Here is a 26,018-nt window from a genome sequence, read left to right as displayed (position 1 = left end):
TGCCTTTAAGAAAAAATTTAAAATTATGATAGAAATATTAGATATCAATGTGAATATTTAGGACAGAAATGGTGAGAAGCCTGCAAGTGAGGGGCTTTGAAGTTGAAGCTCTGTTTGCTTCCTGGAAAATCTGCCTCTGAATCCAGTTCTGAAGAGTCCGGCATATAAACCAGCCCCTACTCCTGCACTGTTAGTGTTCTGGTAGCAAAAGTCAACTAAAAAAACACACATAGCTCTTGATGGTTAATAAAAAAATGGCTTTAAAAGTTTTTCTATGGCTTTGAAATTCTGTGATAATCAACTGTGCTGGTTTAAATATCTGGGGATAAAGAGAAAGCCAATAATATAAGTGGAGTTGAAAATTAAACTATTACAATAAATGGCTTTTATATTATACACATGTATAATAGCTTAAATTTTCTTCTGCAAAACATTTTAAATCGTTTGATGTTTATTCAAACAAATTGATTTATTCTATCTAAGCATAAGATTCCAATATATTATTTACCAATTAACTGAATTTTACATCCCTGTGATATAGGTCTTTCACAACATTTTAATTCATTTCTTTCCATTTCTGAGTGAAATTGATACTTGACTCACTTCTGAAAACTTCTCACTTTATTTCATTTTTTTCTGGAACACTGGTGCCATTTTATCTTGACATTCTTATTTCTTCTCTTTGGCTTATTAGCCACCTACTCTCACTATTCCAAATTCTCTTTAAGAGAATTGGAACATGGAGTAAGGAACAGTGAAGGCTGCCTAAGGATTTTCATAGGTTACAGAATACTACTTAATGTACAGCCAGCTTCCCTTGGTGACAAGTTGGGTTTGTTTTAATCCCCATGCTATGCCACATCTTTGATCTGTGATGATGACAGCCATGCTTAAATGCACCATCCCACACAGTTTTCCAACTGTGGAATTCATTTAAATCAATATATAATTAGGTACATTTTCCTAAAATCTTACCTAGATTTTATAACTGAAACTTCCCTGACTGTTTAAAGAATCTGCAGCGGGAGAGGCAGCTAAGCCTGTCCGTGGTCATGCTGACCTGCCTCTCCACCAGTCTGATTGATTAGATTTGTGTAGGAAGGAGGGGACAAGAATGGGCCATCCATCTCATTCATCTCTCCATAATTTGGCCAAGTCTGATCTTGGTTGTGGGGAGCAGGGAGGACTTTTCTTGGTGGTGGTCAGGTTGAGTCAGTCATCCCTACCCAAGCTTTCATAGCTGTAATACATCAAGCTTTCCTCAGCTCTCCCCTTCTCCTCACAACTTATGCTCAAGTTGGTATCTTTTCCTGCATTAACCTGAAGTACAAGTCCCTAAGGAATATTGCACTTTGTGAGTTTTAGAAGTTTTTAAGCTGAAAGATTGAGGGGCTGAAGTTGCTGCCATAGCAGCACAAGCAACCTTCTGTAGCTTGTGTCCTAAGCCCTGGATGACCCTGTTCCTGAGCTCTGGTCCATCTGATAAGCAGACTACCTTGCCTGCTGCTGGTGCTCTTTGCCTCATCCACAAGGCTTTACCTCCCTTGGTGCAAGCCAGGACAACCCCTGCCACAGTTCCAGGTGGTTTATCAAAATAAAGCAAGGCAGCCATCTCATCCTCCACACACTTTCTTAAAGCACTGTGTACACTGACCTTGAGTCCTGCTGAGAATTTCAGGTGCTCTTAGTGACTCCAGCACATTCTCTTTAGTCATCAAGCTTAGTAATCACCTAAGGTGGTGCTCGGCAGACTTTTTCTGTAAAGGGCTAGGTAGTCTTTTCAGTTTGTGGGTCATCTGTCTGTGTCATAACTACTGAAGTTGCTATGGTAGTGCAAGAGCAGCCGTAGCCAATCCTTAAAGCAATGGGCATGACTGTGTTCCATTCAATAAGTCTTGAGACTCTGGACTCCAAACTTGAGACTCAAGTGTACTTTTACACACTTTAATGCTGCCAGAGTTGAAGGCAAGGGTTTCGGGGAGGATTCTCAAAGGAGCTGGGCCTTGAAGAGGGTGATGGAGAACTTCTGTGAACAAATCTAAGAAGTCTTGGTGGCTTTGGGGAAGCTGTGGAGGGAGGAGTGGAAGAAGATATGTCTGGAGAGTTCACTGGAGCCACACTTAGAGGCCCTGAAGGACATGTGATGGTGACTCTAGGGGCAGGAGTGTGATTTTCTGCTGGTTAATAGGAGGTTATGGTCTGCCTTTAAGTGTTATAATGCTATGACAATGTTATCAAAGAAATATAGGATTTCAGAGATGGAGGAAACCTTGAATTCATTTTGGAAGAAAGGAAACCAGCATTGTTAACTGGAACCCAAATCTTCTGAGTCTAGGCCAGTGGGTTTTCTCCTATACCTCCCTGATTTTTGTTAGGAAAAAATGTGCAGTTTTAAAAGTCTGCAAACCTAGAAGTTTATGAACCCTATAAGGCAAAGTGCAGGTACTTTTGATGAGGGACTGGTTTTTTGTTTTGAAGTACACTATTTTTTTCTTTCTTGTTCTCATAGATGGATAGCTTATGAAGGATCCAATTTCTTGGGAAGACAAATCCTACTCAGGCCTAATGAGATCCCAAACTGGACAGCATTCAGCAGATGGAAAACAATTGGTTCCCTCCGTCCTATGAAGCAGGTAAGGAGAAAAAGAACCGTAAGATTCCAAATAGCTTGCTTTTGTAGTAGAAATGTCATAAACCACAGCATCTAAAATAATGATCATTTAACTTAGTTTGCCATTTACATAGTAGGGGGAGTGAATTAGGATGCGGATATCTTGTACATTTTAACCAATTTGTAAGATTGTATCTAAAGTCAACATTGGATTTCAGTTTTCAGTCCAAAGCCTCATTGGCCATGTTCACGTTTCGTGGAAAACTAAGATACTGTAAGTTCTGTGGCAAACCTTGGTAACAGGAATGAACTTTGATACTGTACTAGTTTTAATTTCTAAGCATTTGGATATTCCCCTCCCTACTTATATAATACTCAGGATGGATCCTGGCAATTTAATTAAAATAAGTATTTATTGCACACCTACTGCTTGTCAGTCTTCTGTTCAAAAGCTTCCCACTGCACTTAGAATACAATCTACCCCCTACCCCACCTTGCTTCTCTAACCTCATCTTTCACATGGTTGTGTCACAGGCATCAAAGTACAGAGTGGTTTCCCACTAAGACTTTTAACATGGGCTGCACCCTCTGTATCATGTTCTTCCCTCATTCTTTATTTGACTAGTCATCCCTGTAAATTCTACTTAAGTGTCAGGTCCTCAAGAATGCCTCCCCCACCTTCTCTCCCAATCTACATTAGATCATAAAAGACCTGGGCGTTCTTTTTCTACAAAAACACTGTACGCAGTTTATAACCCTAGCGTTGTGGTTGGATCAGGGTCTTTCCCACTCTATAGAAAACCCTGTGAAGTCAAGGACTGTGCATGTTTTGCTCATTGCTCTACCCCTAATGCCTGAAACAATGTCTGGAATATTGTAGGAGCTGAGGAACTATTTGTTTAATGAAGGAATGAATATATCAGTGGATGGATCAATGATATTATGCAAAGTATAATGGAAAATATAAAGATAGATGCGATTTCTGCCAATATTATTAAAGCTTACATTTTTGTTGGGTAAAACATGTCCAACTCAAAGCAGTAACATAAAATGCAAAACAATGCATAATTATCCAAAAGCCACAGGCAGTCCCTGGTTCAGAGAAAAGAAGTATCGACATGTGTAGGAGTAGTGGGGAGGTTTCATGGAAGGTGGAAAACCCAAGTGAAACTGTCAGGGGTGTGACGGCCCGTGGATATGGCGTTAGTACCTCTCTCTAATCTCTTTAGAACACTTTCTTGCTTGATTCCAACAACAGTCCTTTGAGGTAGGAATTATTATCCCCACTTTCTAGTCGGAATAACAAGACTCAGAGAATAAGGCTCCAACTGGAAAATGGGGATAATGATTCCTACCTGTGACAATAAAAGCACATCAAGTGTCAGAAACAGGATTTGGGCCCAAATCTACTATGCTTTAAAATCGGTGTTCTTAAGCAACCACACTCTACTTTCCATCAGCCTAAGATCAGCACTTAGAGAGTACCACCTATTTCAGGCACTGAGCTGAATAAAGCCTAGTGGATCTAAATGCTAAGGCTCTGATGTTCTGACCTGACACTTATTTAACCCTTACTTAAGTGTTAAATAAATGGTAGCCAATAAAATATTAACCTAATTGGTCTTCTGTCACCCTCTTCACATGCACACGTGCACACACACCATGCTAATCCCACCACTCATGAGTTCTGTTGGTTCAAATCCTGGCTCTGCCATTTGTAAGCAGTGCAGCTTGGTGAGTCACTTCATTTCTTGGCACCTCAGGTTTCTCACTGGTGAAGCAGTGATCACATTGCTTACATCTCATTGCTGTGGCGGTTAAATAAGATAATGTATATGAACAGTCTGATATGGCTCTGGCTCATATTACTATGGTAATACACTTATTTTGAAAGTATTTTTTATTATTATTATTCACAATGTCCCTTAAGATGCTCTTTTGAGGGCTACTGAAACATTAATGGCTTTCCTGGCACAGAGTGTGTGGTAGACGATCTCATGACCTTTACATCTTGCTTATTCCCCACCCCTATCATGTAGAACAGGGAGTAAGCCCACTGAAAAGCCATCCGAAAAAGCAAAGTAGAGATAGGAATTCAGTTTAGCTTTCCCTAACTACATAATAATGCTGACCCTCTGTTGTTAGAGACTTTAGTAGCCAAGTTCAACACTGAAAATATGTTCCTCATTTTTTAATGGTGGTTCCTTGTGGGGGAAGAAGGATGTCGCTGCCTATTGTTCAAGATTCTCTGGTAAAGGATAGAACAGCCACCTCTACTTTTACAAGGAAGTTTTTTTTAACAAGAATAGTATGCTGTTTTCTTTCATTGTGCTTTAGAAGCTACCTGATTCCTATTCTGATTAAACATTTAATTTCAAAATAATATTTTAATAGATTATTTTTCCTATTGTTTATTTAGGTCACAATTTTGAAATCCAACAAAGGAATTCTGAGTTTCTAAAATAGTAGTTTGTGGGTCACATTTAAATTTGTGGTAAGGCTGTTGGTACTGCTTTGGTTCTTATTCTTGTTTAGAAATTCAGGACTAATTAAAATGTGATCCTCTTTGAGGCTGGGAATTAGGAAGTCACTAAGGTACTTATAATGTATATCAGTGTTTTTAAGTATAATTACAGAGCAGTCAGACTACAAATGTGTAATAAGGGTAATTAGTACCTTGCCTGAGTTAATTGATTAAAACTGTGATGTTTGGTCCTAAAGTAATTGGAACTCTGTCATCTTTGAAGGTCACGCCTGTTTTCTTATATGTACAAGGTAATTAAAATGTAATAAAGATATACTGAAGCCTCAAGAATTAATAATTGCAGTAGATCAGGCTGAATTATAGACATTTAAGTACACTACTGTGGCACTGTTAATGTTGGAAGTAGGGATTTGAAACATTTAAAACATTTTGCCAAGTAGAGATCTTGTTCGCCTGCTTTAAATGGCCAGATAATTTGTCCTTCTATTGGCTTAAGTGCTGAGAATGTGTATTTCCTTAGGAAGGTTTAATTACCAAAAGTCAGTTGGCTTCACGTTGATCTATCAAGTTTCAAAAACAGTAGACTGTTCATTGGTTCTCTTAGCATATGACCTATTGCATTTACCTAAGCACTTAATGTTTCTTAGCATGAAAGTGCTCTCTTAAGAGACCATTTGTTGTTACTCAGCCAGGGTTCTAATGGGGATGGCAATGAGATGAACCAAAGGTGGGGATGTTGGGTGTCATGTATCTTATTACATTAAGGCTGGAGGCCTAAGTCATAGGGCTGAAATAATGGCTTCTGTTGTGCTTCGATTATGTGCCCTGCCCTTTCATTGTCTTACACTGCCACCTTTGGAATTCGTCTCTTATTCCCTGTGCCTAAGAGCAACTAGTGCATTTCAACATAGGTCTGAGAGCATCCTGGTTAAGAGGAACCTGGCTTCTTTACATCTGTGTTCACCTTATTTGTAAAACTAGGATATAATTGTACTTTCTTAAAAGGTTTTTGTGGTTATTCTGACAAATAACATAATGGCACAGAATGCATTTAGCACACTGCTTACACATACTACGTGTTCAATAAATATTAGCTATTCTCCTTAGAGGCAAGTCCCAGGTTTAATATTTTAAAACTTTTTGTATGTATCTTAAAACTTCCAGGCCAAGGGGATGAAGTCCTTTGTTACACAATTTTTGAGTACCTAAGTATAGTCATTAAACATACATGGTCTCTACTTTTGAAGAAATAAAGGTCTTATATAAACAAATAATCACAGCTACTAGTGCCCTCAGCTATCTGGGTTTTTCAAGACCTCCCAGGGCCAACTTATGGCATTTAGTCATAGCTCCACAGTATGTCTGATTACTTGTCTTTCTGAAGTTGTTAGAAAATCCTTGTAGGTAATACCTTAGCCTTATTCTAACTCCCCTACCTCCCTCAGCACAGCTGGGACACACTATTGAATGAAACTCATCAAGTCAAGTCCCTAATTCTTTACCACCCCACTCCTCGCCACGTGGAATTCTAGTGAAAGAAACTTTTACTTTATGCTGTTCAAAAGGGCACTTGTCACAAAGTGTAATAGAGACTGTACAATTTAAGCTTTATGCTCTACAGCCTAAGGATTTACCATATTAATCTATGCAAATTTACTAAAGGGAATAAGAGTGAAACTGATATAACTAAGATAGTTACCTCTCACTTTCCCTCCCAGCTTTCCTCCTCTGGAAGGATTCATTTCCAGATTCAAAAGTTTATTTCTAAATGGCTGTTTCTCCTGTCATAGCCTGCAGTGTATATCAGAATAAAGAACCGTGCCCAGGATGAATATCTGACAGTCACTGGAAATCTAGCAGACACCAGGGCAACATCTGTGTGCATTTCTCCCTATAGTGGAAAGAATACTCAGATCTGGCACTACTGCCGAGGACTCTTTAAATCCAAGGTAAGCAATCCCACTGATAACAGTACGCCACTTTCTGGTCTCAGTTTTTTGTTTTGAAAACTAGAATCTTGTCAAATCAACTGGCATGATAAAACAGTGCAACTTCTTAGAAACAGGTGTTGATTATAAAAATACTGCCATTTATTACTAAAACATTTATATAAAATTGACTTAATTTTTTGAACAAGAAAATCCAGTTTCAATTTTTAAGTAAACACAAAGGTTATCACGTATTATGGATATACCTAAGTGATTTTTTTACAACCAATGGTATAAGTCATCAGATCTAAGTTGGACAATGTGCTTTTGTAAGATGTTCCTTACTTGATCGCCCAGATAAAATCAGCCATCGCTGTGATTCTAAATATGTTGAAACCCTTTCATTTTCAAAGTATACAAAGAAGCAGTAGAAGAAGAAAGCTGTTATTGGAAGAAGCTTAAAAAATAAAATTTAGGGTTCTTTTCTATGACCCTTCCGTTATGTTTAATGCATTGGGAATAGAACACTACTTTAAAAACATTCAGACTGTGTTTTATTGTATCATCAATGGATTATCTACTTTTTCTCATGCTTCAAAAATGAAAAACATTTAAAAGTAATTATTGTCTGGATATCTTTAGCCCATCATGCAATGTTTTCATAAGAAAACCAAGCTCAACATAATACGTTTTAAGCAAACAGGGATTTAACATTTAATTCCAATTCAGCAAATCTTTATTGAACATCTGTTGTCAGATGTAGACATCCTATTAAAAACAAGTACCTCTATTTCAGTTGGTTTATTTCTGTACCATCTCCTACCCACAGCCATAAAGAAGACATTAAAAAAGGCTTACTGAAATTATACTATATAGTATTTTTTTTAGATAAGACACACACTTCCTGTCTATGATTTGTTTACCTAAGATAAAAGGGACCTAATTCAACTTACTTTAGCAAACATACTACTGCCAATTAATCATTTCTTAACCCTTTTAGGCCAGTGATACATGTCTTGATGTGATTGGTGGCCGGGACACACCTGGAGCTAAAGTAGCTCTATGGACTGAACATGGGCAATTCAGGCAGAAGTGGAGACTGAATAAAAATGGAACTATCAGCTCTTATCTCAGTGATCAACTTGTCCTTGATGTTAAAGGTGGGCCTTTGATGATACCCAATGTTGTGTCCCTGGATATTAGTTTCAGTTTCAAATCTCATTTTGGGTAAAGGGCATCCTTATGTATAAGAGAAATGTTAAGTCATTTAAAATTATGCTTGAAGAAAATTAAGATAGGCAGTTTTACAAACAAAACAATTAGCAGGAAAAGCCAAACAACAAAGCTTAGGGTTTTTGTTCATTAGTACAGCTGTAAAACTTTCATTTGCTCCATGAACTCAGAACAGTTCTAAATTTGAAGCACCATAAACCATAAAATGAATGTCATCTGTTTCTTAGAAACATCTCTAGCTATTTGCCAGGAATTGCCATGGTCCTTAAAAACCCTCAGCTAGAATTTATGGTAGGTATCAATTAACCTTGTTTTTGAATTCAGCAAGGTCAGGGCCAATATTATTCATGGCTGTTGCTTTAATTGGGTTAGTCACAGTTTTGTTGGTGTAGAAACAAAAACACAGTATCTGACATTCAGCCAGAGTTCTCTCAGAGCACTTTGTTCTAAAGAATCACATTGTTAAGGCACGCCGCTTATACAATCATGTATTATACCTTTTAGTATTTCAATTTGAATCATAGTAAGGTCCAATTTGAGGTGAATAATGGCTAAGCCTGTTCAAACTCAGCTTCCCATTTCAGACTTCTTTGTAAATGACACATTCATCCACCGAAATGGTGAGCTGAACAGAAGCTTCTGAAAATTGTGAAATTGCTAAGCACCTGCCTGAACAAATAATCTTTTCTTTTGGAATTTCTATTTTAGGAGGAAATTATTGTGACAAGACTCATGTAATTGTAAATCAGCCCTTGGAGGGAGAAGAAACACAGAAATGGGACATTGAAATATTGTGAGAGAATCAACATCCCTAGAAAGAGCGAAGAAGGAAACTCACATCTGTCATTGTCTTGTGGATGTGGAAAGGAAGCTACTGTCCTCACACTCCTGGATCACTGAGCAGAATGAACATTTTCTCCAGCCTCTCAGACTGTCGCTCTTAACCATGGAAAAAGCTCAAAATATTCTTGCCATTACTCAGTGTTGCTATAAAGAAAATATTATGATGTCTGGGAAAGGTTCTATTCCTGATCTCCAGCTGTGGTGAGCAAGTTTCCTGAAGTGTTTATTTTCTCTCCGATCCACCAAACGTGAATCCTATTCCTGATGGCTCGTTTTTTGGACACTGGTGATGCTATTATCCTGTATTATTTATTAATATCCTACCTAGATGCTTGTATGAGTACAAAGCATAAAGAAACAGATTCCTACAGGTCAAGTCATACTTTTGCAAACAGATGAGTAATTTTTTAGCAACATCTGAAAATATACTAAACTTTCCTAGATAAACTTTAAGGTTTCTATACTGAGGCTTTTATAACGAATGCACCTCATAAGTATTTATACTTGTAACTAACCCCAGGCAGGGACCTCAGCTTTGTTAGGAATAAGGCACAAGAAGTATTTTCTGTAGCTATTGTTTCCTCAGTCCTTCAAACTAAAAAAGTACAAATAACCTGTGGCCAAACTTGCACTGTTACGTGTTAACCAAGACATCCCTTTAGGTGACAAGACTCTACAACAGTGGTTACCTGTCTCCATGTTGACACTTCATCCTAGATTTAAGGAGAGGCATCAATTTTTTGTTTTTAGCCTCAAGAGAAATTTCAAATGTCCAAATTAGAACACAGTAGCATTTGAACCTTGACCTTACCATCTTTTTAAGTAAATGTGGAGTTGATTTCTCTACTAAATAATAGAAACCTCAGTTTTTCACTCCTCAGTTTTTCACTCCCATTGTAAGTAACTTTTATTTAAGTAAAATCAGGTAGGAAATCACCTTTGACTTAGCTTCCAGTAGTCATTACCACCTTTTACTGCACAATTCACAAGCATTTTTTTCCTGCTGAATTGGATTGAAACTTACATTAAGACAGACAACTTTTCCTTTTGTCCCCAAGTTTTGCCAGAAAGCAGAAAAATGCTCTATTTTTATAAAGATTAAATTCTCCAATGATATTTAAAAAAATATCAACCTATATGCACTTTAGAATGTAAAATAACAATGACTATTTTAAACTCGAAGACCCACTATTTTGAGTATTTTTTATAGACTTTAAATACTGGGTTTTTTCCTCCTTCAATCTCAGGCTTTTCTCCATCTTTTAAGCAGCCTCTGTAACTCCCTTTTGTCCATAGGTGTTGCGTGCCTCTCATCTGTGGGGCAGTATTATTTAATAAAATTTATATCTTACAGGATAACTTTATTTTAATGGGCATGGGCTTGTCTATACACAAAGGTATGTATATTTTCATTGTAAAAAAAAAATTTAAAATTTTTTCTTATTTTAATTGTTTGAAATTTTTCTAGAGCCAAAGAAGCTCTTTAAAGAAGTTGTTTCTTCCAAAGAACAAAGCCAGGTTAATGACATTCAATTCTAAATGACACATTGGAATTGTGCCTTTTCTACCACACTGGATTAAATAAACTTGTCAAAATATGGTTTTGTCATTTTCTGAGACACTTGGTAATTTGCTGTTCTTTCTTTCATGTGCCCGTTAGTACATTTGGCCAACTGACCACCTGTAACAGGGAGGTCTCATGTTAGTAGATACGCAGGTAAGGAAACTTGAATTCATCCTCTCCTCGGCTCAGGTCTTTGCTTTTAATATGTGCATATAAAATAGTAGGCATTTGATTCTGCAAAGGCACTAGACTACTTGAATTAAACATTCTGTCCAGAGGGACAATACCAGGCTTTCCTTTTCCTCATCTGTAGTAAGTTTCAGGTCGTTGACAGAAATAGCTGGACTGTTCCAAATTTGCTTCAGTGCATCCAAATGTGACAAAGGGAAGCGAAGTCCATGAGACTGAAAGGATAAATTTATTAGTCAAAATACATGTATACTACTTATGTCACTGAAGTAGCATTTTCTTGTAAATTTATTCTCAATACATCATTATTTTTGATACCCCTCATGAGTATTTTAGATATACTACAATTAGATAACATAAAAGATGCCAACTTCTATATAAAAGGCATCCTAATTTATGTAGTAAGTGATATTAGTAATTTGAAATGTTTTACATTATACCATTCCTATAAGGCTACAGGTCCCAGCTAGTATGTTTTAAAACTGGTGTGCATGTATCACAGAAATGTCTGACTTAATCATCCCCATGCAGGAGCTCTGTGAGTAGTGCAAAATGGTAAGTCCACAGTGCAGCCATAAAAAGCATATTACCTATAAATCAAAAATAATCAATTCTTCCCAACCACCACCCAAGTCACAGGATAGGCATTTGTTTTCAGTTGGAACAAACCTCTGTTTCCTCTTCATTTCCCATCATGTGTATCTCTCTGCTATTCTTTAAGGAATGATAGATGTACACCATCTTTTCTTGAGCTTCATCCTTTGGGGAAAAAATAAATGCATTAGGCCATCACCAACACAACACTGAAGGTGTCAGTACTAGGAAGGTTTTCCAATAGGTCAACACCAAGAAAAATTTTAAAAGCCTTGGTGCTCAAGTGAAATTTATTGAATACTGTAAAGAATCCTTTTGGCAAAAAGTGACGGGTGTGTGCATCCACACAATGTCTATACTTCATTAGTCACCACAGGTTACTATTTGTATGTGGCAATTAATGGGCATTCTAAGTTGTTAAAGATAAAACAGCTGGAGTGCTACCTGGAAGAGCATCTTCAGGATTTAATGAGAAAGCAATAATTTATGTATCAACTTATCAATGAAATGCTCAGTTTTTTAAATCATACCTGCACTATCATCTTTTTTGAATCAAAAATATCTGACATTTCTAGGTATAAACTGACAATTTATAATCATGAAGTCATTAACTCCTGAGAAATACCAGCTGTGTGATCGATAAAAAAACTCCATTTCAATTACACTACCCTCCCAAATGGTCCCTATCTCCCTTCACTCCCCGTGTTACACAGTGCAGTTTATTGTCTCTTCCAGAGCCTTTAGTCATTCTTTGTCACCTCTTAGATAAGGGCAAAAAAATCTTAGCCTAGCGTACAATGTCTCAAACTGACTGGTTGTCAGAATCACTATTTTTTTTTTTAGACAGGGATGTAGGAATATGTACTTTTGAGGATGGATATATATATATGTACATGTATATTCATATATATATATTCCAAGTCTGGCCCTGATGGCTGGAACAATCTGGTTATCGAGACATGTTGAGTGCCCCTCTCATCCCCCTTGATCATTCATGGGATAGCTCCTTAGAGAGCTGATTAGGAGGAATGAGGTGAAGCCATATGGTATGAGATCGTTCCAAGGTCCTTAGGACTGTACAGGGAGCTCTATGAAAACATAAATCCAAAGGCTCCAAGACCAGATGAAACCCAGGAATTTATAATTTTAAAAAGCTTTCCAGTTGACTCCATGATCAGTTAGCCAGTTTGGGGAATCACTGGGCTAGGAAGCAAAGTTACAGAATATAGACTTTGTTCTCCATAATCTACAGGATAGAGTTTAAGGAGATGCAACAATATCCACAAAACCACACAGAAATATAGATCTGCACAGTGTGGAGGACTGGGGCTAAGAAACTCAGGAACGAGGTCTGTGGCTGTCCAAGCAAGAACAGTAAGGCCCAAAGTAGGATGGGACGCAAAGACCAGACATTAATCACCACATAAAGGGAATGAAGGAAGGTTCTGTGAGGATGAGGGCAAGAAAATATGGAATTGGAACTGTGAGATTTGGTCATCATCTGACCTGAAGAAATGGCATTAAACTGAATGCAGGTGGATTCCCAAAGAAGAAGGGCAGAGACCAGTGGTTAATCTAATAACCTGAGGCCTCTGATGAAAAATACCCTGAGAAGAGAGGAAATCTCCTCCCTCTTGGATACTCACAGATTGATCTTGATCTGGCAGTACTGTGAGGACAATGTGGTCTTTAAACTGCAGTCTCACTACACTGTCCAGCCTCGGTAACTTTCCACCTAGAAAACCCCAAAGAGAGAAAGCCGACCTTCAAAAAAGGAAACAGGCAGATTCAAACTTGCTTACACATACACATAGAAAACACATTTCCTAACAATTTACAGGTGAATCCAAACATGGCATACGCTCCAACTGAAGAATTTGCTTACCCCAACACTGTACTGATATTATAGTTCACATCGTTATGCAGCTCATTCTTACAGTGAAGACAGACACAGAATTAGATAAATAACAATGTAAGCTTATAAGTACAATAAATATACAAAAATAATACCATCGAAGTACAGTGGCTATCACAGCACATAAGGCTGTGGTGCTTTCTGCACAGAACACTCACTCCTCCAGGTTCTGTCCTCTACAAGCTTCTTGCTCAACACGTGGACTCTGGAAGTACTAGCTGAGTTCAAAATTGCACTACTCCACCAATTATTAGGTGTGTGACCCTGGTCAGTTATTCAGTCTATGTAAGTCAAGACATAGTATCCTACAAAAGCCATCTAATAAAGTCCACAGAAAACTTTTTTTTTTCCAAATTGGATTTAGCTTAGTGGAACAATACCCAATAAAAACAGACTAGCCTTACAGGGTCATCTGCACGGGGAAGGAGTCGTGAGGGATCATCACTTTATTGAGTATAATGCCTAAGATAAGGAAAACACTGAAGTAGTCTGGGCCATAAGCTGGTGCATAAGCAAACTGTTCTGCTAAAGATTAAACCATGTGCTTGTAAAACATCTGCTATTTTGAATAGCTACAATCAAAAACAAATTCTAAGCTTCCTCCAAAGACTATGATAAAAATGTATATAGAATCAGTGTTGGAAGGGACCTTATAGATTATCTATCTCAGTGGTTCTCTCTTGGTCATAATTAAGAGTTTTATTAAAGTTAGTAAAAAATACTCTTTTCACTCAACCCTGAGAAAGAAGAGCAGCCAAAAAGCTGGCCTGGTACTCACAGCTAGGTCTTTGTGTTCTCCTGTTGAACACAGGCAATTCCACAGAATGCTAACATCAGAGATCACTCTGTGACCATGATAGGTCAAAACAAAACACCACCACTCCATACATACTCATGTCTGGACTCAGGCAAGGCAAGAACATATTCCAAACCACAACACTGACCAAACATCCCCCTACTCTGGCTAATGAGTGACCACTTCTGCTTTAGCATTGATAACTTCAGCCTCATACATTCCTCCTGCCTACCAGATAACATTTAGGAGACTTAATCATAGAATCCCTTCCATTTTCTGACAGCATCCAATCCAGAGCAAAGCCCTGCTGCCTTGAACCCTCTCTAAAACCACCTAACGTACACCTGAGTCCTATAAATCTTTTCTAACACCCTTTTACTGAGATGCCCTGCAGTTCTCAATGGTGTGAGGTCTTCCCACTGCAACAAGTCAATAAGTCCAATTTCATCTGAATTCAGGAGTATGTTCTTGGTGGTCTTTGCTATAGGATACTGACATCATCCATCTGGAAGTCATCAATGACATCATCCATCCAGAAGTATGTTAAATCATTTGCAGCCTAAATCTGTCATAAATTAGGCACCTGTACCTTGGAGAAGGTTGATGATAATCTTGGACATTTCCTGAATCTCACTGGCTGATGGTAACCATTTTACCCATGCTATGATTTGGATGTTTGTCCTATCCAAATCTCATGTTCAAATTTCATCCCCAGTGTGGAGGTGCAGCCTAAGGGGAGGTGTTTGGGTCACATTGTGGGGAGCAGATCCCTCATGAATAGATAATTCCCTGGGGTTGGGGGCGGTGAGTGACTTCTTGTTCCATTAGTTCCCATGACAGCTGGTGTTAGAGAGAGCCTGGCACTTCTCCTCGCTCTTGCTTCCTCTCTCACCATGTGTTCTGCAAATGCCGGCTCCCTTTCCCTTTCCACTGTGATTTAGCCTGTGATTTAGCCTGAGGTTTTCTCCAAATGCAGATACCAGCACCATGCTTCTTGTACAGCCTGTACAGCCTGCAGACCATGAGCCAAATAAACTTCTTTTCTATATAAATTACCCAGCCTCAGGTATTCCTTTAAGCAACACAAACAAAGACAACCCATCCCTGACTTAATTCCAACAAGATTATTTCGATGTTCCAAAATTTTGAAAACTTCCTGAAGACTATGAATACCAGAGTACCTATAAATATACATATTTCTCACCCAAAAGGACAGGACTCTTACTTCCCATCAGGGTGGGACACAAGTTCTTTCCAAATGACTTCTAAGATACAGGTTGCTAAAGGTTGAGTGCAGCACCTCTCGTCTGGCCATATACACTAAGGATGGATGTAGGTCCACATTAACACAAAAGCACTTCATACTTTCCATCTGTTCAAAAAGGAGCCTACTCAGAAAAACCGCAAACATCCTGCATTAGCCTCTGACCACCCAGAAGAAAACAGCAAGCTCCACCTGGTGTTGACAGCTCTGCCCCATCTCCCGCAGAGTAAGGGGGGAGTCTGTGCATAATAAAATCCTTCTTCATGTCTGAGGAAAGCACTTCTTTGGTGCCCTCCAGCCGGTCCGCAAGTGTCCTCAGGAAGCCACTTAATCGTCTTGTTGCAACAGTTGTGGATTCCACCTGCTAGGAACACAGAAGTCAGTCCTGGCCCAGATGCCAGCAGAACTTACTGCCCAGCTCAGTCTCCACAGTAGACTGCAAAACTGCCAGCCACCCGGTATAGACATTAATCCATATCATTCCAAAGGGGAAGGGACAACCTGAGCCCCTAAGAATGATATCTCATCATTTCCTTATAAACACCGTTAATTCTAAGCTGCCTATTGTTTGCAAAAAATTTTCAGAATTTTGCCTAGAAATAGAGATCCTTGGAAATACGGTACAGTCTGAGCTCTGCCTTTTGGAAAGCAGGTCACTGTCCTAAGATGAATGCTTCAGAGAAAGCAACCTTTGTTCAACTCAGCTCTAATCCACTCATCTCAAAACTAATCAAATAACACTCCTGTTTCAAAATGTAATAAAAGAACAGGAGGCCAACGAATACACCGAGGCCAGGATCTCCAGTACAGTGAGTTTCTCTTAACTAGTAATCTGACGTGTACTAAATCTACAGTTCTCCTGGCCATACTATTCATTTACTCAACCAACATTTTCACACTGCCTGCTACTGCCACTGTGAAATACAGAGCTGTCTGTACAACATCACAGTTCTTTGGATCACCACATAACACACGGCACTCCACTCATTCTGCAAGTCACACAGCTCAGCAGTGCAGCACAGTAGACAAGCCTGGCTCATGTGGGAAGAAGTATCCTGGGGTCCTTAAGGTAGGACTTCAGCTGGCCTGGGCTGCAGCTACCATCCTTCATTCCTACCTGCCTTTACTCCTTACCAGGAGCAGCTGCCGGGGTATGCCGGCCCGTAACTCCACGTCTTCCTTTGCAGCATCAAATACAAGCCCCGAGATGGTATCCAAAAGGAAATCTCCCCATGAACTAGGATATGTACCAAGGGGGAAAAAAAAAGCCAAAACAGTGAGTGCATACGAAATATACATAAAATACTTATTGCTAGTAAAGCCAAAAGTTACAAATTGGATTATGGCTTCCCTGTCCAGGCATTTTGAGTTCCATTAATTGGACATTACTCAGCATGGAAATCTAAGACCTTTATCAACCACCCTGTTTCCTCCCTCCCCATTCCAGACACTCACTTGCAAAGTAAAAAGTGGGAAGCTAGGCTTCAATACTGATTTCTTTTAAAAAAGCTCTCAGAAAATTAACCATAGACTTTCATAAAACAGGAAGTTCAACGGACCAAATTTTTAACAAAAGCATCTATGAGGGGAGATTTGTAGGAAATTTAAACAGTCATTATAGGACCTAAAACCAAATTTTATGTGCAATAAATACAACAGAAATTTGGGGTAACAGCCAGATCTCTGGAGTGTGTAATTATTTGAACAGTTGTATGTTACATTTTCCTTGTCACTTACAAGGGATGCTACTCCTGAAGAAAATATCTACCATCAATAATTCCAAAACAATTATGTCTAGCAGTGGTTTTACCAGGGGATAGAAGCCAGTGACTAAAAATAACATCTAGGGACAAACATCCCTATTCAATTACCTTTGCTTTCTCTGGGGTATCTGGAATTGGCTCATTCCTAAGTGTGTGCCAGTGTAAGAAACGCACTCTGTGGGGATGCTCTCTTTAAACATTTCTTAGCTATTTAAAATTTTCCTGTGTCACCAGCAGCTTTCAAATTGCCGGCTAGTGGAAAATGGAAATTCACAGTATGACTTTTACTTCTCACTCAGTAAGCAAAATTAACACTGTTATGCTTCCCTCCCAGAAAAGTTGCAAAGGAGGACAAAAGCCACATGAGAGACACTTTTCCCAAGACATCTACTACCTGGCGGCCTCACTGCTTTGTGACTTAATGTTATATCCAACCCTGCATCTTTAATTGAGTCTCAACCTGGAGGGCACATGCAGATCTCTCAGCACCATAAAATAGGTGCTTCCTTTGCAGGGTTATGTAGGTGGAGGTCATACAGCAACAGCTCATGCAGGAATTTAGTAGAAGTTAAATAGTGCTCCTCTAAGAGTCAGAATAGACATTGGGACTTCCCACAATTTAGGAATATCTCTTGAAGGGTTCACTTTGGTAAAACAACCACATCAACAACATACAGCAGACCCCCAAACACTCCAACAATGCTACCTTGAGAGGTGTTAGGAAGAGGCCCCAAATATTCACCTTTACATGGTACCTGAAGGAGCATTAGGCTCAAAACACAGGATCATTTCTGGGGAGCAATGGCCCTCAAGTCACATCTTCTCATTCTAGCTCCAGCATCACTGACCAAGACACAGGTCAAAATCCAGCCTGGACACATTGATCATGGTACCCACCCACAATCCTAAGCAGGCAACTTCTGTAACTTAGGAAGCTCTTCCCAGCCCCAGCTGAAAAGAGAAGAAATGAATAGGACCCAGGGGCAGCCGGCCAGTTCTTCACTCTTGGGAATGGGAAACAGACAGTGAGTCAGGTCCTTAACAGAAGCAAAAGCTAATAGGGTCAATGAGATAGAGGGAGGTCAGAGCAGCAACTGGTGATGGCCTAATGTTATGAGTAAACAGAAGCTGAAGAAGGAACAGAAGGGAGAAAACACCAGTCGCTAGAAAACCAGTTGGTAGCAGCAAGAGAAATGGAAAAGAGAACTACAGAAAGGGAGTACCTGAGAAACATTAACGATGGGACACCAGCAGATGCACGGATATTCAAAGTGCCAAACTATGTGGTCCAGAACTGCTCTGAATCCAGAATGGACTTCTGATTCCAGCCTCTCTGTAGCCTGGCCTTTCTATAGTTTCTAGGACTTACTGCCTCAAGTGACCGTGCACTTCTTGAGCTGGCTTTGGTGACTTTCTGTCCCTTAAGATGCAAAGAACCTACCTAGCCACAGTGATGAGGGCATTTTTCAAAATGGAAGCCTAATACAAGCTTGGGCCTTCTACTTGTAGGAAAGATAGCACTAAACTAGGGCCAGGCCTCAGCTAATTCCTCCAGTAAGTCTTTTAAATGTAGACGTGAAATTCACACGGAAAAGTCTGAGGAGGAAGCAGAGGTATGCTTACTAACTTGTTTTGCAAGTTCTGGCCTTGAAGGTAGGAGGTGACTTGCCGTCCCTTGGACCTAGAATGTCCTCTCCTACTCTGATCTGCTGACCCACCCCTACTTACTCATCCTTTAAGACTCACTCAGCATTGGTGTCATTTCTGAAGGCTTCCCTAATGCCCCTACTTAGCTAAATGCATTCGTCTATGCTCCAAGAGTCTCCTCCGCAAACCTACAACAGAATTTATCACACCATCTCTTCTCCTACAACCACTTCCAAAGTATAAGCTCTCTCAAAACCTCTTCAATAAAATCCTTGAATTCCCAGCAACAAACACAATGTCTAGTACATATTTGTTTAACACATTAACTCATGACTAGTATTTTTTTTTTTTTTTCCCCCTGAGACAGAGTCTCGCTTTGTTGCCCAGGCTGGAGTGCAGTGGCGTGATTTGGCTCACTGCAACCTCCACCTCCTGTGTTCAAGTGATTCTCCTGCCTCAACCTCCAGAGTAGCTGGGATTACAGGTGCACACCACCACACTTGGCTAATATTTGTATTTTTTTTTTAGTAGAGACGGGGTTTCACCATGTTGGCCAGGGTGGTCTCAAACTTCTGACCTCAAGCGATCCACCCGCCTCAGCCTCCCAAAGTACTGGGATTACAGGAGTGAGCCACCACACCTGGCCATGATTAGTATTTTTAAATATGATTTGGACCAGCAAGATTGCTGCTTTTTGGATATAACTCACACAGCACTGCCACCCAGTGAGGAGGTACTAGCTGAAATGAACATGATTTTAATTGGAACTGCTGTCAGCACATGCACTTTAGTTCCTGCTGTTCCAGACTGCCTGTCCTACTTTAACTTCATGGACTGTAAAAAGAGAAACCTCAAAGAGACCAAGAGATTTCAATGGGTAGAGTTTCTGTTGGAATAAACATGTTTTAGAAACGAATAGTGGTGATGGTTGCACAAGAGTGTGAATATAATTAATGTCAAACTATGCTTTAAAATGGTTTAAAATGGTATATTTTATGTTCTATATATTTTATCATATTAAAAAAAAAGAGAGAGAGTATGAGCCCAGCCTGGCATCACTAACACACTGAGGTACCCACAGCTAGTCTCTTTCTTTCCACACTATAGGACTCTCTATTTGGGCAACGCCCCACGTCCTACATAGAGTCAGGTTCATGATGTCCCCAGGAGCAAGTCCAGAGGGACCAGTCACATACATGGGACATCAAAGGAATGTGGAAGTCAGCAAAGGACAGAAACCCTGGGGTTTGCATAGGAGGTAGGTGCCAACTCTCTCATGTCCCTCCTGAACGTGGCTGCTGCAGGCCAGGACTCAGAGCTGTCCTAGCATGCGCAGCTCGGAGGCAGTGTTTACTTGTTCTGGTAGGTGCTGATGGTCACGTGAGTCGAGTGGGCCAGCCCCGCAGGAGTGTCCGCTTGATGAATGGTTCCTCTGGGAAAGTACAACAAATCACCCGGCTAAAGGAAGGAATAGGAAAGGGGAGAGAAGTTAATATGTATTCCTTCTCAGTCCTCTTTATTTCAGGGAGATAAATATGGGCTTTGAGTCTCAGTTCTCCATTCTAGAAACCACAACCTCAAGGCACAGTCTATATGCTGGGCTCATGTTGTGTGCAGCTAGTCTAGTTTCTCTGTGTCCGTGAGCCTGTCACTGTTAACCATGATCCACAGAGGCTCTCGGTGCCTGAAGTCACTATCTTTTCATTCTCAAGGTGAGACTAGACTCACCTGAGACTACCCTGCCCTGATGCAGGGATCAAGGAAGGTAACATCCTGTGCCTGGGAAGCCTGCTTCCTCCCTCTCGCATGCTTCGGTGGTTAAGAGTAGGAGCTTTAATTTAGAGTCATACAGACACAGCCACTTACTGGCTGATGATCTGGCAATTTACCTGCCCAAAGCCTCAGTTTCTTTATCTGTAAAATGAAGGTTAATAGCCCCAAACATTACAGGATTATTTTGAGGATTAGAGATGCTGCTTCCAAGCTCTTAGGGCAATGATGGGCATGTGATTGGATTATATGATTTTATCCACCAGTCCACCTCCTGATAATTTTTGAGTACTTCTAGGCGCAGGGTCTGCATCTTACCATCTTGTCTTTCCCAGAGCCTACCCTAGCAAAGCACCTAGCACTCAACACAGGCTCAATGAATGTTGGGATGAATTGAAAAACTATACAATCCTTATTTGAACTGAAAAATAAGATGTAATCAAAAATTCATCATTTTCTTGGGCAGCTGAGCCTCCTCTACCGTATTCCAAGTGAGTGGACCAAAACATTCTCCCCAAATTACTCCTGCCCTGAGCTGCCTCCTTCCTAATCCCATTCAGGCCAAAATATTCCATATAGCAGGCTACCTATGGAGAAAAGAGGGAATCTTGAGGGCAGCTCATCTTCTCTCTGCAACTACAAGAGGTAGTCTAGTGCAATGGTTAAGACCATGAGCCCTGGAGAAAGAGCTCAAGAAATACCAGCTTAAAAAAAAAATTAAGATTCTCCTCAAAGCGAGAGGAATATATCATGATATATATTCATAAGAGCTCTTAGTTGCAAATTTTCTCTGAATGACAACAAACTGACAGTACTTCAAGTAAATGCTTTACTGATAATTATAACTATCATTTACTGAGTGTCTCTGCCAGCCTGAGTGAGGCTCTCACGTATACAGTCACACGTCACTTAATAATGGGGTTATGTTCTGAGAAAAGTGGTTTGTCACTGTGCAAACATCAAAGTGTGCTTACAAATCTAGGTAGTATAGTGTGCTACCTACATTACATGGTACAGCCTACTGCTCCTAGGCTCCAAACCTATACAGCATGTGACGGTACTGAATGCTGGAGAAAACTGTAACACAATGGTGTTTGTGTACTTAAATGTATGTAAACATGGACAAGTAAAAATACAGTATAAACAATAAAAAATGGTACATCTACACAGGACTGGAAGTTACTCTGGGTGAGCCCATCAGTGATGGTAAGTGAATGGGAGAGCCTAGGGCCCTACTGTACACTTTTATATGACTAGCAAAGAAGTAGGGTTGTTTAGACTAGCATCACCACAAACATGTGAGTAATGCGTAGCACTACAACATTTTACAATGGCTACAATAACACTAGGTGATAGGAATTTTTCAGCTTCATTATAACCTTATGGGACAACTGCCACATATACAGTCTGTTGTTGACTAAAATGTCAAGTGGCACATGACTATATTTCATTCATTTCATACACATTTGCCCCACCCTCCTGGCTGGAAAAGTAAACATTCTCCCCTACAGCCTCCTGAAGGAATGCAGTACAGCAACCCTAGTGAGACCGCTTTTAGTCTCCTGACCTCCAGAAGCATAAGATAATGAATTTATGTTGTTTTAAACCATTGAGTTTGTGGTAATTTGACAAGAAGCAACAGAAAAACTAAGACAGACATACAGATATTGCCTGTAAAGATTTTTTTTTTTTTTGAGACGGAGTTTCATTCTTGTTGCCCAGGCTGGAGTGTAATGGCGTGATCTCGGTCACTGCAACCTCCATCTCCTGGGTTCAAGTGATTCTCCTGCCTCAGCCTCCTGAGTAGCTGGGATTACAGGCATGAGCCACCATGCCCAGCTGATTTTGTATTTTCAGTAGAGATGGGGTTTCTCCACGTTGGTCAGGCTGGTCTCGAACTCCCGACCTCAGGTGATCCACCTGCCTCGGCCTCCCAAAGTGCTGGGATTACAGGCGTGAGCCACCGCACCCCGCCTAAAGATTTATTGTAAAGGAGGCAGCAAAATAATATTTTTCAATCCTCATAGCCTGCAAGGTAAATATTTTGACCTCTGTTTTAATAAAGAGGAAACGGAGACTTGGATGAATAACTTGACCAAGGACATACAGCTAATAAGTGACAGCAGCTGAATTCAAACTCAGATCTGTCAGATCCCTGAGCCACAGAGTGGTGTTTCCATCACAGGGGTGATCTCATCTTGGGAGTCTGGGTCTGCAGATGAACTGAACGGGCTGCCACTGGCGTAGGGGAAAGAAGCGGATAAGGGCTCCAAGACCTCCACTGTCACCCTCCCATGCCTATCCCTTAACCACAGCCACTAAGCCTTTCTATTTCATCTTTGGGCATTGACACAGGTTTCGCCTGAAGAGGCCCACTGCTTAAAAGCTCAAATGTGGGCTGGGTGCGGTGGCTCACGCCTGTAATCCCGGCACTTTGGGAGGCCGAGGCAGGTAGATCACAAGGTCAGGAGTTCGAGACCAGCCTGGCCAACATGGTGAAACCCTGTCTCTACTAAAGATACAAAAAATTAGCCGGGCGTGGTGGCGGGCACCTGTAATCCCAGCTACTCGGGAGGCTGAGGCAGGAGAATCGCTTGAACCCAGGAGGCAGAGGTTGCAGCGAGCTGAAATCACGCCATTGCCCTCCAGCCTGGGTGACAGGGTGAGACTCTGTCTAAAAAAAAAAAAAAAAAATCTGTCTTAAAAAAAAAAAAAAAAAAAAAAAAAATGACATGCACATACACACTTGAACAATACTGTACAACATGGTCTTTCTCCATCCAGGAGACTCAGTGCATCTCCTAATGGACTCTGTCTTGACTGTTTAATGGGCATGGCAACAATACAAAGAATCCACACCCTTTACACTTAAAGGCCACTATGAAGCCTGACCTTCTTGGGCAGAGCAAGTAGCCAGGTCATCGGCCTGAGTAACTCAGCCCTGACTTCCGAGACTATAGATGGCTTAGTCTTTAAAGATAACCAACCATGAATCTATGTAAACATGATGCAACAAAAGCAGAAGCTGGCAAACTCTGTGAAGAGCCAAATGGAAAGACAGTACATATTTTTGGTTTGCGGGCCATGGGATCTCTGTGGCAACTAGTCCGCTCTGCTGGAGTAGTGTGAACACAGGACATTAAGGAATGGGTGTGGCTGTGTTCCAATAAACTACTTACAAAAACAGGCAGCAGGCCAGATTTCCTGGCCCATGGGCCACAGTTTGATGACCACTGACTAAAAGCATAAAAAAAACCAGTCAGGTTACCTTTACTGTTGTTTATTTATTTAAGTCTCCTATAATATAGACACCCATCCTAAAAGGCAAGATTGTTTCCCTTAGTTACTGGGAGGTAGGTAAGGATTTTGAAATCAAGAAACACACAAGGCATTGAGTAAGAAACAGACTAATTATAACTTCGAGACACAAGAAAAACAATAAGTATATGCAAATGTGTCAGGCTGGTAGAATCTTTGGAATGGTTTAAAATAACTATTGTTTTATTGCTAAAGGAAATTAAGTTACATGTTTTAAGAAAGAGTATAAAGTTGAATTATGGAACTACTCCTATCCATCTAATGTTCTTTTCGTCAACAACCTCTCCTGCTGGGGACTGGCTATGTTCCCATCGATGTTAACTGCTCAAAGACAGATTTTCTCAGCAGCAAGATGCCAAGGAACATGCACATGATTAAGCCACCTGACTCCCCAGAGAAGGAATCCTCAAGAACTTTCCTGATTACTACTGTTCTGGTAACTGTATGCAGGGGGTACAGAGATAGTCCGCCATATGACCAGGATGAAAATGAGTCACACTGGAATTTTAGCAACAAAAAAAAAAACTAAGGGATCCCTGGCTATGTTCTGCCTAAGCAACTTCCAGCCCTGTGCTGACCACTGTCTTAGATGCGGAGAAGCTGCCCAAGGCCAGAGCTTCCATTTTTCCTCTAGAGGAGTCAGTGGTTCACTGAATTCTCTTCCTGTTGGACTTGAACTGTACATGAAAACAGGTTATTTGGGAAGTGAACTTAATACTTCCTTAACCCACTTCTCCAAGTGCAAACCACCAAGACTCCTTCAGAAATTACATGTGCTGGCTGACGGCAATGAGGACCACCCTGCCCTGAAACCCAGGGATATATTCCCATGGGGACCATCACACGAACTCTAAACCTTGAGCCTGAACTTGTCTTAGCAACAGAGGAAACCACAATGGCTCTAACAATGAGGTGCCCACAACAGGCATCACATACCTTCAGCATAAACTCATGCACCGGCCTGCCGATCCTTTCCTCGGCCTCCACGCTGTACTCTCGTGCCAGGGGCACAGTGGGGTGGTAGAGGCGCCAGTGTTTCTCTCCCTCCAGCTGCAGGATGAAAACCTAGAGACCCACAAGGCCCAGGAGCATCAGAGAGCTTCCTGACAACTCACACACAAAGTGCTTCTGGACTATTAGCCCTCTAAGGGCTTAGACAAATATACAGGTGAACCGTGAACAACACAGGTTTTTTTTTTATTTATTTTTTATTTTTTAGAGACAGTCTCACTCTGCTGGCCAGGCTGGAGTGCAGTGTCACAATCACAGCTCACTGCAGCCTCTCAAACTCCTGGGTTCCAATGATCCTCTTGCCCTAGCTTCCTGCGTAATTGGGAAGCTGGCATACACCACAGCTCCCAGCTAATTTATCTTTTTTGTAGAGATGGGGTGTCACTTTGTTGCCCAGAATGGTCCTGAACTCCTGGCTTTAAGCAATCCATTCACCTCGGCCTCCCAAAGTGATCACAGGGGTTTGCCACCATGCCTGGCCTAACAGCATGGGAATGAACCGTGCAGGTCCGCTTATATGCTGATTTTTTTCAATAAATATATTGGAAAATTTGGGGGAGATTTGCAACAATTTGAAAAACATGAAAAATATCAAGAATTAAGAATGTCATAAATGCATCAAATATAAAAACATATGTAGATACTAGTCTATCATCTACTACCATAAAATATTCACAAATCTATTACAAAAGGTTAAAATTTATCAAAACTTACCTATACAAATACTTCTAGACCACCATTTGCAGCAAGAAATGTAAACAAACGTAAAGATGCAATATGGAATAGCTGAACAAAATTAACTTCAGTACATATTGTACTACTGTAATAATTTTGTGCTACCTCCTGTTGCTATTGCTACGAGCTTAAGTGTGATGCTAATTATCTCCACATGAACAGTTCCTCTCTCCAGTGAACTGTGTATACAGTAAAAAAATGATCTCTCAACAGTTCTTGTGTATTTTTCATCATGTTTAGTGCAACACCTTAAGCCTTGAATAACACCATGGGACCCATATGATGTGCCACTACTGCTACTGCAAGTACTCCCGAGAAACAGAAAAAATTCGTAACATTACAAGAAAAAGTT

At 40.4% G+C, this 26,018-nt stretch overlaps 2 protein-coding genes across 12 annotated transcripts in view; one reads left to right on the top strand and one right to left on the bottom strand.

The window, feature by feature from the left end:
• Positions 1-10,717, top strand: part of CRYBG3 (crystallin beta-gamma domain containing 3) — a 131,665-nt gene extending 120,948 nt beyond the window's left edge. For all 3 annotated transcript variants that reach the window (XM_054480062.2, XM_054480063.2, XM_063661442.1), the window contains 4 exons: positions 2,510-2,633; positions 6,887-7,045; positions 8,025-8,184; positions 8,966-10,717. In XM_054480062.2, coding sequence (XP_054336037.1) covers positions 2,510-2,633; positions 6,887-7,045; positions 8,025-8,184; positions 8,966-9,054 — 532 coding nt within the window. In that variant the 3' untranslated portion in view covers positions 9,055-10,717. The remainder of the gene's footprint in view (positions 1-2,509; positions 2,634-6,886; positions 7,046-8,024; positions 8,185-8,965) is intronic.
• The window catches only part of RIOX2 (ribosomal oxygenase 2), a 28,338-nt gene continuing 12,301 nt past the window's right edge, over positions 9,982-26,018 (bottom strand). For 7 of the 9 annotated variants that reach the window (XM_054480068.2, XM_063661444.1, XM_063661443.1 and 4 more), the window contains 7 exons: positions 24,857-24,985; positions 20,187-20,290; positions 16,557-16,659; positions 15,615-15,786; positions 13,094-13,182; positions 11,523-11,612; positions 9,982-11,068 (listed from right to left, as the gene is read on the bottom strand). In XM_054480068.2, coding sequence (XP_054336043.1) covers positions 10,910-11,068; positions 11,523-11,612; positions 13,094-13,182; positions 15,615-15,786; positions 16,557-16,659; positions 20,187-20,290; positions 24,857-24,985 — 846 coding nt within the window. In that variant the 3' untranslated portion in view covers positions 9,982-10,909. The remainder of the gene's footprint in view (positions 11,069-11,522; positions 11,613-13,093; positions 13,183-15,614; positions 15,787-16,556; positions 16,660-20,186; positions 20,291-24,856; positions 24,986-26,018) is intronic. The other 2 variants (XM_054480072.2, XM_054480067.2) reach the window with 1 other exon arrangement.

This window comes from Pongo pygmaeus, chromosome 2 (genome assembly GCF_028885625.2).
Source record: "Pongo pygmaeus isolate AG05252 chromosome 2, NHGRI_mPonPyg2-v2.0_pri, whole genome shotgun sequence".
NCBI lineage: Eukaryota > Metazoa > Chordata > Mammalia > Primates > Hominidae > Pongo > Pongo pygmaeus.
This window is presented reverse-complemented; position numbering and strand designations above follow the sequence as displayed.